Here is a 16458-nt window from a genome sequence, read left to right on the forward strand (position 1 = left end):
AATATAGTTGATAATCGTTTATGGGAGTGTTTATTGTATACATACATTAGTTAGGCTGTTTCAGTTTTATAAATAATTTTATTTATAGATTCTAGTTTGAGAATCTTATTGTTGTTGTTTCTTTTTCTTTTGTTTTCGTTGCTCTGCGCTGTAGAGGTCTTGTTACAATTGGGCAAAATATTCGTTTTATTGTTATTTTCTTCTTTTCCTTTATAATTGTCATATAGCTGTTCGTTGTTTGTATATTTAGTTCTTTATTTTATTTTGTTGAAAGTAAACACCACTGGCGATCAATTTTAGTTTGAGCTTTGTCTTAATCTGCTTTGGAAACGCATCAACAAAGGAATACCAGTTTTTGACGACACGTTCCATGTATAATATTTTTTCGCATAGTTCTTTCTTGACATTCACTTCCGCAATACTTGTTCAGAGCCTAGAACTTTTGAATTTTGAAGAGTAGGGCTATTGCTTACTTGGGATCACCGCTCAACTAAAACATCCAAGCATATTAATAATTTGAGACAATGCTTTTTCTATGCTATTGGAAGAAGCCTTAAATTAGGTCAAATTCACTGTACTACAATATAAATTCTTTAAACTTTCTTATTCTTTTCTTCTTACATCCTGATCAACTTGCATATTATCATCAAAGAAGAGTTGACATTCTATTCTAGCCACAATACAAATGGTAAAATAAAATGCAGACAGGTTGCTGTTGGCAATTTCCTTTTCTTTTCATGCGTTAAAATTGTTTTTCAAATGAACACCTGAAAAAAACTGGTTATTGCACTTATATGTGACATTTTTGAGCTTTGCATGTTAAAGTGTGTTTTTATGTGTTGTGCGTACTGCAGTGTGACAATGACCAAAAGAGTTTGACAATTGGCAACCGTATTTTGTTACAAGTTTTGCTGTTGACACCGATAGGTCATGAAAGTGATGAAAGAACCAAAAATGTTCAAAAAAACTTCTATTCAGGAATGAAGCGAAAATCTAATGTTTACACGTCTGAAAGTGCAGATCAAGAAGAGGGAGAAGTGTCAGATTCAGATCAAAGTGAAGACACAAATTCTGAAGCTTCAGAAGGAGAAACGTCTGATTCAGATTTAGATTTTGCCCTGCTTACCCTGCCCAGAAAGAAGAAAAAGTTACCTAGTGATACAAGTAGCTCTGAGAGTGAATCAGAAACTGATAGTTTCCCTGAAGAGTCAGATTTAGATCAAAGTGAAGACTCTGTAAGTAGTTTTCTGTTATGCCACATCTTTGACTTGATAGCCTAAGTTACTCATGCCTATTTGTTAATCTACATTTCAATGGTAAGCTATCAATATACAATTCCTCTTAAGGAGTAAAATTTGAAGAAAATAATTTGTATTTCTTAATAGCCTAGGTAAATTTTTGACATTTCAAATAGCCTAGGCTAACTGACTTACCAATAAAGTGAACATACTAGCCTACTTAATGCTCTATATCCTATTCCCTCTAGTACACACCTGATGCTATACCCACCATGATTACAAACTCTTAAGAAGGGCCCAAATTACCACCAATTCCTCAACAATGCAAGGGAATTTAGATCAACTATCTAGATGGTCATCTGAGTAGGGTTTGCAGTTCAATGTGTCAAAATGCAAAGTCCTGCATCTTGGACATAACAATTTTAGATGACCTTACCATATTGGATATGGCCTACTTGAGACTATAAGTGAGGAGTAGGAACTGGGAGCTATTTTACATTTCCTGAATTTAGAAAAAAAAACATTGGTGTGGTTTAAAGTTTTACCCAAATAACAGGGATCACATTCAGGGCTAAAACCAGAGGAAAAGAGAAAGAAATTTTCTAAGATAGGCAATAGAAACCATCAGAGGGTGACCATAGTAGCTTAGCAATTTATTCTTGGAATATGTTTTTGGCCATGGATGTGTTACTGAAGGTTTTTTTCCTAACCACTTTCCAAGGTAGCTTGTCTTGAATCTTATCCATAATTAGCTGGGATGAAAGTGAATGGTTTTTGTATGATAACTGCCCTACCCCTAAAGCCATTCATTCATTGATAAATTATAAAACTTTTTTTCATGTTAGTGTGAGACAAGAAAAAACAAGTGACAGAATAGATAGAAAATTTATAATTTAAGCTATGTATTTGCCAATTAGGGGGGGGGGGAGGGTAAAGTATTTGGACAGTGTGAAGTTAAAAAACAATTCTTACTGCATAATATGCAGAATAATTGCACCTGCACATTAGATATGCAGACCTTCAATATTTTACCCCCACCCCCCCCTAATTTGTAAAGTAGGCTATATAGCCTACTTTACATTTTTATATTGTTATATTTTTATCTTACTTGTGTATATTCCATTAGGATTGAGTGTCAGAGTACCATATTAGAAGAACATTAGACAGGGCATATATCATACAAGTACAGAGTGAATATATCACTTAATGCCTTTCATAATTCAATAATTGCTTTTGAGGGAAATTGCATCTTGGGCCATAAAAGGGGCCCCAAAGGTACATTTTTTCTTAACCCCACTAAAATGTTTATCAATACAGTTATTGCCATTTACATGCCCTGCCCTCCTCATGTCCTTTTTACTGTCCTAATTCAAGACATCAAAAGGTCAATCATCAACCACTCCACAAGGATATGCAATTTTGTGGTGATGCATCCAAGACAGAGAGAAACAGGAGAAAAGCCTTAGTTGAAGAGCTGAAAAGAAGAACAAGCTGAGGTGAATCTAACCTCATGATCTTCAAGGGCCAAATTGTTCCAAAAAATGTGGTTGCTCATCTCAGTTGGAAAGCCCCACCCCAGCCCCCTCCAAACCAATATGCAATGGAAACCTAGTAATACCATTGCCTCTTCATGTAAATAGTTTTGTTTCTCTATTGCCTTATTTTGTTCATCATTTTGATAAGCTGTCAGTTGATATTTCTTGTGAAGCTCCATCCAATCCTTCTCCAAATGTTTCTCATGTCCATCTAAGTATTTTTTCTGCTGATGATAATTCAAATGTTCTATCTAATAATTTGTTTGTGTCATGTCAGAGTTCAGCAAATTCAATATTTTTAAGTGCCACATCTGGCTCTGAGTGTCAACATCCAAATTTATTGAGTCAGAAGCTCCTTTCTGGAAGTACTTTCCATATTCTTCAACAATTTAGCAGTTTGGAGCACCCAAATTGTTGAAGAGGAGTTGGTGTTTATATTAGAAACAGTAACAACAGCTGGTGTTGTAAATCCTTCTATGCTTGATATATCTTTGATTGAAAGTATATGGCTTGATGTCTCCATTGCTAATAAAAAATTGAAGATAGTGAAGATAGTGAATTGGCTCTCAAAACTATTACTGATGAAATGGCATCTTCAATATTCCTTCCCAGCTAATCTGAGTTAATAATCATTAGAGATTTTAATTTTCCTGCAATTGAGTGGGTTGGAGGAACTGGACATTTTCATCTAATAGTACAGATTCACCTTTTTATCTTGCCTGTCAAATAATTTTCTTCATCAGGCTGTTGATAAGCCTACACGCCTTAGAGCTGATTGGAATCCCTTGCTGTTAGACCTTGTCATATTACATGATCCTGGTTCCCTCATTTGTATTGATTATTTACCACCAATTGCTAGTAGCAACCACCTAGTTATTCTGTCTGTGTTGTCCCTAAATAGTTGTCCTCAACCTAAATTTTGTCCTCAGACTTTCACTGACTATGAGGCAATACAGCAGGAACTTTCACCTGCAAACTGGTCATTGCTGAACTTTCCTTGCTCTTAAAAGAAACACTCCAGGGTTATTTTTAGAAAACAGCCTAAAACATTTCCCTTCTTCACTAAAATTTTAAGAAGCTGGTTAACCAGAAATCTAAATATTGGAAACAGTATATGAAGAAGAGGAACCAGGAGACCCTGTCAATCTACAAGGCAGCACAGAATCATGTAAACGATTCTGTAAAAAAAAACTGAAATCTACTTACAAGGAAAAATTAGCCTCTGACATCAAGTTAAACCCAAAATCTTTTTGGAGACATGTCTCTGCTAAAAAACCCAAATCCTCATTCTATTCCTGACCTTGTTGACCAAGGTGTACTATACTCATCTCCAATAGATAAGGCTGATCTTCTAAATGCTCAATTTGCTTCTGTCTTTACCCAAAACTCAGGTACCTCCTCACCAAATCCTCCATTGTATGCTTTTTCCCATGCCTGATATGTCAGTAAGTGAAGTAATGGTTTTCAATCGCCTTGGGAAGCTTGATGTAAATAAGTCAAAGGGTCCAGACAGTGTTCATCCATGTTTTCTTAAGGAGTGTCAAAAAGCTCTCAGTTACCCCCTGTGCATGTTGCTCTGGTTATCTCTTCAAAATGGGGAACTACTGCATGATTAGAAAACATCTTATATAACCCTGATCCATAAAAAGGGATGAAGAGACTCTGCAGAAAATTACCATCCTACAAGCATCACTTCTGCAGTTGTTAAGGTGCATGAGAGATTTGTTAACAGAGTTCTAATTAAACACATTGAGATCAATAACATCCTCTCCACATCACAACTTGGATTCAGATCTGGTACATCTGTGGACACTCACCTCATCCAAATATATGAATTAGTGACTACACTACTTGATAAAGGTCTTCCTGTTGACATGATTCTTCTTGATCTGTCCAAAGCATTTGACAAGGTTTGTCATGAATTCCTCATAATCAAACTGAAGGCAGCAGGTGTCAATGAAGGTGTTCTACAGTGGATTATAGGCTTCCTCTCTGAAAGATCACAGAGTGTCAGAGTTTTTGATTCACAAGGAACTTTTCATTTCTCTTCTCCCACAACTGTATTAAGTGGCTACTTTTTAACTTCTATGTCAATGGTGTACCCACCCTTCTTTCAAATCTTGTTACCCTTTATGCTGATGACTCAAAACTAGTTGGAAAAGTGGGTACTCCCTCGGACCAGCAATGAATTCAGACAGATCTTGACAGTCTAGGAAGATGGACTAACATGTGGCTCCTTGCTTTTAATGTTGATAAATGCCATTTCATCCATTTTGGTAAACAAAACAAGCATCATAAGTATTTCCTTCAAGACAACTTCCTTTCTGCTGTTTCTGATGAAAGAGATCTTGGGTTTATTGTTGATCACCAATTAAGGTTTAGCAGCCATGCTAAGTCTGTTTCATCTTCTGCAAATAAATTGCTCACTATCATAAAAAAAAACCCACTCTAGCAAACACCCAAGAATTTTTATGAAGTTATATAAGGTGCTTGTACAACCACGTCTGGAGGTTGGAATGTCATCTGCAGCCCCTTTTTTCAAAGAAGATAAGAAGTTACTTGAGGATGTCCAGTGTTGTACTACTAAGATGGTTAGCAGCATGAATAAATTTCCATACAAAGAAAGACTATGTCATTTGAAGCTGCTGACACTGACATACCAAAGGAAAAGGGGTGATATGATTTTAACGAAAAAAATCCTTTCTAAAAATACCCTTCCTGGTCTCTTTGCACAGCCCTTGAATTCTGGTACTAGAAGACATTCAATGAAGCTCCCCATGCAGCATTCCACAAGCAGACATAGAATTCATTTCTTCAGCTGAAGAGTCATCAGTCTGTGGAATCGACTGTCTGAGGAAACAGTTTTTGCAACTTCAACCAACATGTTCAATTCCCACCTTGAAAAGCAATGGCTCTGCTGGGAGTTTCTTTGCAATTGGGAAGCTGCAGAGTCCTCCACAAGAGTCTAGATCAACCATAATCAACGCCAAAAGATATTTTTTTTCATTGCTGGATCATCACAAGGATGGGAAATCCTTGTATTGCTCCAAGCTGGGAAATCTCCTGGGCTACATAATTTTCAACCACCATGCAAAGAATCTTTGGTGAGTCATTTGATTTCCAGTATCTATCCAGAAATGAAATAAGGGGAGTGTAGGTTGATCAGTATGTATATTTATTTATTATTACAATAGTGGTAAGCATTAATGCTTGTTGCAAGTGGTGTAACTCTACACCACTTCTAGAAGTGGTGTAACAACTTCGATTCTAGAAGTGGTGTAACTCTAGTTTCCCTATTATATGAAAAAAGAAAAAAACAGACATTACAGTCCACATCCTCAACTTCATTCACTGACCCTGAAACACAGACAAATATAGATGATGATAATGAAAAAGCTGAACATTTTAATAAACTTTTTTCATCTGTTTTTACGCGACCTCACAATGAAACTCCTATTGATCCTAATTTTTCTACCAATTTCACAATAGATTTTGATGATTCTGACTTTGATGATCAACAAGTTTTTGAGGTCTTGAAGCATCTTGACACAAATAAATCACCAGATATTCATGAATTTTCAAACCATATGATCCAAGAGCTTGCAACAGTACTCACCGAACCACTGACACATTTGTATAATCTGTGTCTGGCGTCTGGTACTTGCCCTTTGGCATGGAAAAAAGCAATAATTAAACCCCTGTATAAAAGTGGCACAAAAACGCAATTTAAAAACTATAGACCAATATCAAACACACTTCAATTTTTTCCAGAGTTATGGAAAAACTAATTGTCAAGAGAATACAAAATTATTTCGAATCGAATCTTCTTGGCATCCATCTCAACACGGATTCCGTAAAAAACGTTCATGTAATACACAGCTTTTGGAAGTAATTACTGACTTCCATAGGATGGCAGATGAAGGTCTCAGATTTGATTGCATCTATATAGATTTTTCTAAGGCGTTTGATAAAATTTCCATTCCGCTTTTACTTCAAAAGTGTGAGGTATATCACCGTGGTGCCAGAACGTTGGATTGGATTGGTGATTATCTAACAGGCAGGACGCAGAAAGTGATTGTAGGTGATGCTTTGTCCTCTGCTGAGATAGTTTTAAATGGCGTTCCACAAGGTAGTTGCCTTGGTCCAGTACTTTTCTGCCTTTTCATCAATGACTTGCCTCTTGTTGTCCACCATTCCACAATTAAAATGTTTGCAGATGATGTAAAGCTCTACCGCTCCTTGACAAATTCAGATGAAGCTTCGTTGCTTCAAAAAGACTTGGATGCAGTGCACAATTGGTGTAATGCTAACTCCATGTTTGTCAACGAAAATAAGTGTAGGGTTGTCCATTACTTCGGCAAAGTAGAACAAAGTTACCAATACCATCTTGCTGGACATTCAATCTTACCTGTTGAAAATGTCCGTGACCTTGGTGTTCATTTTGATTCTAGTCTTAGGTTTGACAAGCATGTCTCTGAAGTAACTCGTAAGGCAAACTATCAGCTATTATGTCTTAGACGGAATTTCCGTAAGTTTAATCTCCGTTCATTCATTGCCATTTATAAATCAACAGTTTGACCTATACTCGAATACAATTCGTCAGTATGGTATCCATTGAATAAAAATGACAGAGCAAGGGTTGAAAAAATACAGCAAAGAGCAACTAAGCTTGTACCTTATTTGAAACATTTGCAGTATGAAAATAGACTGCACAGGCTAGGATTGTCAAGTCTTCAATTCTGAAGGGATAGGGCAGACATTATTAATACATTCCGTATAATCAAAGGCATTGATAATATAAGGACATCACAGTTCTTCACATTTAATGACACTAACAGGACCCGTTATCACCCACATAAATTGTACCCCTCACTTTCAAAAAGGAAAATTGGCCAGCATTCATTTTACAGCATGGTGTGGAAGCCATGGAATGACCTTCCACCTAAAACATTTCTAACAGATGACATAAATAAATTCAAAACAAGACTAGCAGAAACAAATTTTCAAAGTAAATCATTTTAAAATAATTTATAGTATTATTTGTCAGTGTTTGTTGTAGTCGTTATTTTCATCGATTTATATGTGTGTACTATGTTGTCAGTTGTATTATGTATTATGTTGTGTATTATGTTGTCATAACTTCTATTTATTATATTTATTGCGACAAGCTTGAAAGCTTACCATATTTGGTATTAATAAATAAATAAATAAATATCCTAGCCATTCAAACTCTCTAACAAGTACTTTTTTTCAAAATACTTTAACTTGATAAGTTTTTTATGTAAGTGGGAGGGGGAGGGTTAACAACTACCCCAAAACTTCCACACTACATGTGTTTTTTTTTTATTTTAAAGACCACACTGCCTGCTGTTCAAAAAGTGGGGTATCAAAGTAGCAATGCTACTTGGGAAATTTTGTCTGAAAACATCAATTTTATATATAAAAATAATTTTTGCTCAAAGAAAAAGCTATCAAAACACAAGTTGTGCTCTGCCATGCAAAAAAGTGGGATAACATAGTAGCAATGATGTTTGGCAGTTTTCATGGCCTAGTAAAATTTGTTGGCAGATTTAGTCTAAAATGCCAGTGCTTCCACTATCCAAAATTTTTGGGAATTTCCCAAAAATCTGTCTTTTCAAAAAAATCAGTCCCCCAATACACCCTTTCATTCAGGGTTGGCACTCCTAGTGATTTATCACTAGTGACAAGTTTTTGTCTCAGTTATTTACTACACATCAAAATCCAGACATAGACCATTGAATTAATGACCTTTCTTCCTATATTAGTAAAAGTATAATGTTTATCCATTTCATTAAAGATACTCTTGTGACTCACGGTAAAGAATTCCATTTGAACACGTTTATGTTCAGTGTAATTCTGAGCATCAATGCAAAGAGGCTTATTCTAGACAGCTGGACAGTGAGTTTAAATTTTGTTTTCTTTTGCTATTCTGTTTAATTTTATAAGGTTTGAAAGGTATTTGTATTATAAACCTCTTACCACTCAAGTTGTTCATTCATTGATGCATTGTAGAACCTTTTTTTGTAGGTTTCATTCAGCTTAGTGTGAGACAAGACAAAGACAAGTGGCAAATAGATGAAAAATATACAAATTGGATATATTTTCACATTAAGGGGGGGGGGGTAAAGTATTTGAACGGTGTGAAGCTAGTAAACAATTCTTGCTATATAATATGAAGAATAGTTGTATCTAATACATTAAGAATACAGACCCACTATATCTCCCCACCGCAATGTACAAATATATATTGAGTGTCAGAGAAACACATGAGAAGAATATTAGGTAGGGGGCATATCATAGAAGTATTATCTGAAAATACAAGAGGTAGATTAAAAAATTATTCTAAAATGAAAAAGGGAAAGCATGGTACCCATGCATAGAGGAGGAAGAATTTTGTAATAAAATTGCTATAGAGCTATAAATTAGATGAACATACCATTCAAGACCTTTTTTATGCTCTTTTAGAATACAACCATCATTTTACTCAGAAATTAAGTGGACCCTTTAAGATGATACCTTTTTCTGTTATTTCTGCAATTTATTTTGAGTCTTATTTTGTTTTACTCTAGGTTTTGGGCATAATATATTAATCCTAAATACATAGTAATTGAATGTGTCATAGATAAAAGGGTACTTATATTTTATACCACCAACATACAAGTTATTATTAAGAAACAATTAGCTGGTGCTCAGTGGAAAATAAGTGTTGGGTGACATTGGAATTATATAACTGGGGTGATATATTTGCACATTAGGGGTGGGGGTTTGGTTATTTTTATTATGTTTTCCCATGTTTTGATATTATTCATTAGGATTAACCAAACTTTATTTCTTGAGTGTTGGCCAAATAGTACCAATTAAAGGAATTGATCTTTTTGCCAGGAATCTTCACCATTTAAAAATTTGTTGAATTTGGCTTCAATTGGTATATAAAAATTAAGTACTTTTCTTTTTTCCTTGAGAATTTTATTCGCATATAACCTATTATCTTCAAATGTATTCCCCTCCTCTTCCCTCCTCACCATTGCCTCTCTGGCGCCCCCTTGCAATAGTTTGGTGGTGTCTATGGTTGATTGGATGGCTCAACTGTAATCTAGGATCTTTTTACAGTCTAGGAAAGTTGTTATGTAAGTGAATGAAGTAAAAATTCGGTTGTTTTTTCCTGATTGTTTTACTGTAAAGTTTTATATTATTTTCAGATTATTTTTTTGTCATACAAACAGTTAGTCTTTATTTCTCACTCTTCTACCTGATATCTGTGTTTGAAGACTGTTCAAACAGTTTGTGGCAATGAACTGTAAGTAATTTGACCCAACAGGAACCAAAACTCTAAAAAAGAACAACTTCAAAACAAAAAAGAGTAGTTTTCGTTTTTGATATTCTTTTTTTACTTGGTGATGTATCTCTTCTGAAACATCTGTTCTCATGCTGCTGCTTTTTAGAACTTGTTCAAACTAACTAAAAGATCATTGAGTTTCTTTGTTGCTATGTGAAAATTTACTTCAAAGTTGTTGTTATTCTTGTTCTTAAGGTCAAGTTTTTATTTCCTCTGCTTCTCTTCAACTGAAAGTGATTATTTGTCCACAATATATGTACACTCTCGACTTTTTTTTAAAAAGACATGGATGTAACCTATCTGGTCCAACTGATTTGTTGACATCTAGCAATTTAAGTCATTTGATGATCTTTGAACTATGAATCTCAATGGGCTCCATTGGACGGTGGATTGGTTTGGGTTCAACATTGGGTAGGTCTGTATCTGATGTATTACTAAAAACAGACAGAAACTGGCAGTTCAATTCATCCGCAGTTTCCTTGACATCTGTTATTTCAGCTCCTTTAGCAGCTGGTTTAAATATTGTCACCAATCAGGAGTTTTACATGACACATATTGCCAAAATTTCTTTTGATTATCTTTGCATTCTTTAGCTAGTGTGGCTTCCAGGTTCTAGTATAGTTTCTTGTTTAAATTTCTCAACTTATCTCTTACTTTTTTGAACTTTTGTTCTGATCTAAACTCTTGGTTGCTTCTTATTTTTCCCAGGATCTCTTTTTTTTTTATTGGGCTGCTTCTTAGTTTCTTTGTTCATGTATGGAAGAGTTGTTGGTTTTCTCCTGTAAGATACAGTAGTGTTGTTGTCATGTACTCTGAGTAAAGTTGGCTTGAGATTTTCCCATTGCTTCTCTACTGACCCCTATAAAATTTCAATCTACTTCATTAATTTTAATTTCCTCCTGATAGAATTGTAATCTGTGAAGACCCTTTTAATATGGAGTTGTATTTCTTTAGCTATTGGTCACTCTTACCAATGGGGGTTAAGTACTCAATATGTTCCAAAATGTAAGGGTTATTAAGGAAAACAAGGTCTGATATAGTTGGGTTCTGCAAAATTCTATCTCTAGTTGGTTTATCAGTGGCTTGATATAAGGAGAGGCTATGTATGCAATCAAGAAATGGTTGTTGGGTTGCATTCTCTTCAATATAACCAAATCTGTCTTTCCATGATATTTGGGGGAAATTAAAGTCCTCAGCTATTAACAAATTACCTTTATATGATGCACTGCTTGTTTGAAAATGATCTGCTATAGCTTGTTCTGTAACAGTTAGTAAATAGAGCCACAATGGTATATCTCCATGGGTTATTCAGAAATCTCAAAAACAAAAGTACATGTTTGTTTTTTACCCTACTTAACCAGTAAGGGGTAAATCTTCCATAGAATTTGAGATCTCTGGATAAACTGAAATTCTTACCAGTGACAAATATACCAATTCAGGAGGTTACACTTATATCCCAAAGGTTGGAGTGCTTTATTGTTAACTTTTGCAATCTAACACAACAATACATTAACCATGTAATAGTTCAACAATAGAGACATACTGAAGCCAAAACCTTGCATTATCTAGTAAGAAATGTTACCAAGGTTGTTGTTTTCAACAAGTTTTAAATTTTAAACTTCTTGGGTTTGGGTTTTAAACTTCATTAAATTTTAAACTTCTTGGGATAAGCAAAATATTTTTTATGAGGGGCATGTCAGTAGAACCTCTATGAATTGTATATCTATAAAACAGAGGTCAAGCTCTGTAAGTTTTGGTAATAACCCTGTCATTAATTATAAAAAAAACAATTACTTGTAAAGAATAGTTGTAGGATACTAGCGGGTAAGTTTTTAAGTATTTCAGGAAATAAATTATTATAAATATCTAGGTAATATAGCACTTGGTAAAAAGTAAAAGCATTTTCAACAATGAAAAACATAACTTTGTTATACATCATGAAAGATTTAAGTCTTGCTAGGGATTGAAAAGTAAACTTGGTGACAGCTCAAATTCAGATGGTCCCCAAAAGATTCAGTGCTGTTGTAATGCAACAGTAAAGTTTATTGTGAAGAACATGAGCGGATCCAGGGGGGCTGAGGGGGGGGGGCGTTGCCCCCCCAAGATTGTTCTTGCGCCCTCATTTGCATTCCATTCATTTTTTTAACTCTTTTTTAAGTATACTTGTCAATTTTACCAATTATTTGTAATGGATTTACCCAGTTAACAACTAAAAGCAAAGCTTTCCTATGATTATAAAGAGCAAAGTTGAAGCTTAAAACAAACAAAAGTTATTTATCTTCTGCCGTTTCAGAGTATATCTGCCAAATTTGTATAAAAATCTTTGATTGCTGGAAAGATTTTTCTACGAACATGAAACTTTCCCCTATTTACCCCCTCCATCCTCAAAAAATCCTTAATTTTAGTTTTTCGACAAATTAAATCTCGAATGGCCCAATAGGGCTTTCGTGTGAATAAATTTATCTATCTATTTATTTTAACTGTATAGCTAATTTTGTTGAAATTAGATGAATGAAAGAATTTAAAGAAATTTAGGCCAGGAATAGATACATGAGGTTGGCGGGGGCGACCCTCCTCCTAAGACACTTCTGGCACACTTATTGCCATTCTTTTCTCTTTTTTTAATTTTTTTAAAATAAATCTTTTAATTTGGTGCCCACCTCGAGTCACATTGGCGCCCTTGGTTCAGCGCCCCCCTCAAGATTTTTCTCCAGATCCCCCCCCCCTGGTGAAGAAACATACCCTTAAATGAAACTATTATTCACACTATACATAAGAAAATGGTGACCCTGTACTTTTAAAACATCTCACGTTACTACTGCTGATGATCTCTGCATATGGTTTGATTTAGTCAATATTCTGGATTGGAGGTCTTTCTCATACTACAAATAAAACAAACATAATTAATGCAAATTCTTCAGACCATAACTGTATTAACCAGTTCATGCAAGCTTTGTGAACTACTGTTTCTAAAAGAGCTTGAAGGAAAATGTTGCATATCTTGACATTCATTTGGTCAGTTATATCCTTTAACAGTCTTCGGTGTAGGCTGTCAGTACTGTTACTATCAAGCTTTTAAGACTTTTTTATGTCCTCTGCAAATAAATGGCATGATCATTTGTTCTGGAATTAACTGCTGTGGCAGAGGACTAATTTGTTGGTTGTGGGTAGTGCAGGGAAATTTGTACCAATTCTGAAGTCCAAGAGGTTTGATTTTTCTCTTATATCCAAAGCTTTTTACCGTCTTCTCTCATAAGGTCTGGGATATCTCGTCTGGGTGGGTTAAGTGCCATGACATGGCGTGAAAACGTCTCAGGGTTTAGTTTAGGGCCAGCTACAATCACCTCTTAATGATGCCTCACAACCTTCCAAGTCAAATTTCTAAATATGTTCTCCAACCTGTCATGGTGGTTATTGCATATACATTTTACATACTTGGCCTGTGTTCTTTTCTTTTTCTTCGTTGCTCTTTTGGTATGTAAGGAAGTGTTACAGACAGTAGAGACCAATATGTGCAGGTGTTTTTCTTTTCAGCATCTAAAACAGTTGCCTTAAACATTCCTAGCTTTTCTCAATGCAAGGGCTTACAATACCGTCCTCCCATTTAAAGGCAAAAAATTGCTGGAGGACAATCAGCCTCCCTCTTGGTTCTTTTTCTTCTATCTGGCTTTTCTCTAACCCCTATGATATCTTGTCAAAATTTTGAGATGTTTATTCTGTTCAAAAATTTCTAATAAGAATGTCTTTGGGTTTAATATCACCCCAAGCTTTAACCCTTATCTCACCCCGCTATGATAACTCAACCCATAAAAAAATAAATATTAAATGTGGAAATAAAAACTATGGAATTTTACACCAGGGGTGGGCAACTTTTTTTTTGGCTCAGGGTCAAAATTAACCATAATATGGAGATTAAAGGGACATCTGGGTAAGTGATATTTTCATTAAAATAATCCTGGTGAATAATAAGATTACTCATTTAGGCTAGTATTGGTTTTATTAAGAAAACAATCAGAATGCTTTTTTAAACTTTAATTATCATTATAAACTAAAAAATATATGCAGGTCATCCAGTGGTGACCTACAGGTCATAGGTTGCCAACCCCTGTTCCACAATCCATATTCTGCCTATATTTTGGAATATCGGTCGACTACAAAATTTCTTATTTTCCTCTTTAATTCTGTTTGCAATATTTTCTTTGTGAATGACATAACTGTGGTAGAGACAAGGTGAATCCACTACCTTATTTCTTTTTGGTAAATATATACAGAGTTCTAAGCTGTAACCAAGGTAGGAACAATGTAAGCACACTACTTGATGCCTTTTTTATTATTATTCTAAAATATAGAAATTGAGTGATATTTTCTTTGAGTGATAATAGAAAAACTAACAGAAGCAAAAATGTGGCATTTTCCCAAGGGTCCGAAAGCGCTGCCATCTATTGTTTCTACCCATTTCTGTTCGTAATTTCAGCTGAGTTTATCATTTGGTTTTTCGGACTTGAGATTGCGGTAGAGATATGGTATCAGATTTGCCTAATAAACTTTAAAAGTTCTCTCATTGCTAAAGAAATTGGAGCTTATCCTTTGCTCCTTTCTAAGTGGTGATGTTAGAAAGTTGGCCTATGGCAAAACAAATCAACTTTTGAACTGAGACAAAATTAATTTTTTTTTCGACGGCAATCGATAGCTCTTAATGAGCTAATCAAAGTATATGTCATCCATTTTTTGGTACAAAAATTCCTTCATGAGGTATACCAGTTTGAAAGTTTCAAGGGGTTGACAACTTCAGTAGTAAGGTACATACTGAAACGAAATCTAGCCTGATAAAAGTTGTGAGACATGTAGAGGACTTGTAAGCAACAGTCAGTTGTTAGGTAATAATCACCTTCGGCAATGAGGGGTTAACAACTTCTGCTAGTTGGTGTATCTATTATTTGTTTCCAGTGTATTTGATGGTAAAACCAATTAGGTTCCAGTTGTAAGACATGTAGCGTGTAGACTGTAGCCTGTTAGGCCACAGTCAACTTAAGCGATGAGGTGCTTGCAACTATGATAGTTGGTGTACCCATTTATTTGTTTCTAGTGAACTTGATTCCTATCACGGGAGAGGGACTTATAAGTAAGAAGTGGTTCACTTTGGGCGAGAAACGGCTGTTAGCTCATAATCATCTTCGGTAATGAGGGATTTACTACCTTTGCTAGGTGGTGTACCTATTATTTGTTTCCGGTGTAGTTGATTGTTAAACCAATTTAGTTCCAGTAGTAAGACATGTAGGGGACTTGTAAGTAATAATCGGCTGTTGGGCTACAATCATCTTCAGCGATGAGGTGTTCGCAACTTTTGCTAGTTGGTGTACCCATTTATTTGTTCCCGGTGAAGTTGATGTCTATCACGTGAGTGGGACGTAAGTAAGAATCTGTTCACTATGGGCTTGAAATTTGTGCAAATTGGTGCACATTGTATTCGACCTTTTTAAATATGACAGAATTAAGTGTTCACGCAACGGGTACAAACGATAACATATAACATTGAGGTAGTTTCGTAATAAATACCCTCACCGATGGTATTTTAATCCTGAAAAGTTTCGGATAGCTTTATAATACCAACTAGATTATATAAGATATTGTTCCAAGTTTTCATCCGTCATGTCTACGATTGAAAAGGACAAAGTTCAACTGGCTGCAATGTCAATTTAGTCCCTTCTTTCGATATTATTTTGTAGTTGTTGTTTTTTCAACGCTGAGGCATAGTCTTTGGTCATGTGATAATTGATTGCGTTCTTTTTTAAACATACCGTTTTAAAAACTTCGATAGGCTGACAACTTATTCATTTAACCGATAGTGAAGAAACAGGTACAAACGAGAATGTAAAACAATGAGATAGTTTCGTAATAATTAATATAATGCCATCTATGGTATTTTGATCCTGAAAAGTTAGGGATAGCTTTATAATACCAACTAGATTATATAAGATATTATTCCGAGTTTTCATCCGTCACGATGTCTACGATTGAAAAGGATAAAGTTCAACTGGCTGCATAGTCAATCTAGTCCCTTCTTTCGATACTATTTTGTTGTTGTTTTTTAACGCTGAGAAATAGCCTTTGATCATGTGATTACTGAACGATAGCGAAGAAACAAAACCAAAGTGTTGCTCTTGCAACACTTTAGTCGGCGAAGTCGGACAAAGGTTGCCGCAACACTTCACGTTGCCCGGACAACGTAGATCTAGTTATATACTCTAATTATCATGTTTTCTTTTATTTTTGTTCAAATGTCCAACTCACTGAAAATACTATTAGTTATTCTATGTTCAACAAAATT

At 35.1% G+C, this 16458-nt stretch overlaps 1 protein-coding gene across 1 annotated transcript in view; it reads left to right on the forward strand.

Moving 5' to 3' along the window:
• The first annotated feature begins 948 nt into the window (after window positions 1-948).
• The window catches only part of LOC136028619 (importin subunit alpha-4-like), a 52308-nt gene continuing 36798 nt past the window's right edge, over window positions 949-16458 (forward strand). The window contains exon 1 of the mRNA XM_065706451.1: window positions 949-1235. Within this exon, the coding sequence (XP_065562523.1) occupies window positions 981-1235 (255 nt within the window). The 5' untranslated portion in view covers window positions 949-980. The remainder of the gene's footprint in view (window positions 1236-16458) is intronic.

Source organism: Artemia franciscana, chromosome 7 (genome assembly GCF_032884065.1).
Source record: "Artemia franciscana chromosome 7, ASM3288406v1, whole genome shotgun sequence".
NCBI classification, from domain to species: domain Eukaryota; kingdom Metazoa; phylum Arthropoda; class Branchiopoda; order Anostraca; family Artemiidae; genus Artemia; species Artemia franciscana.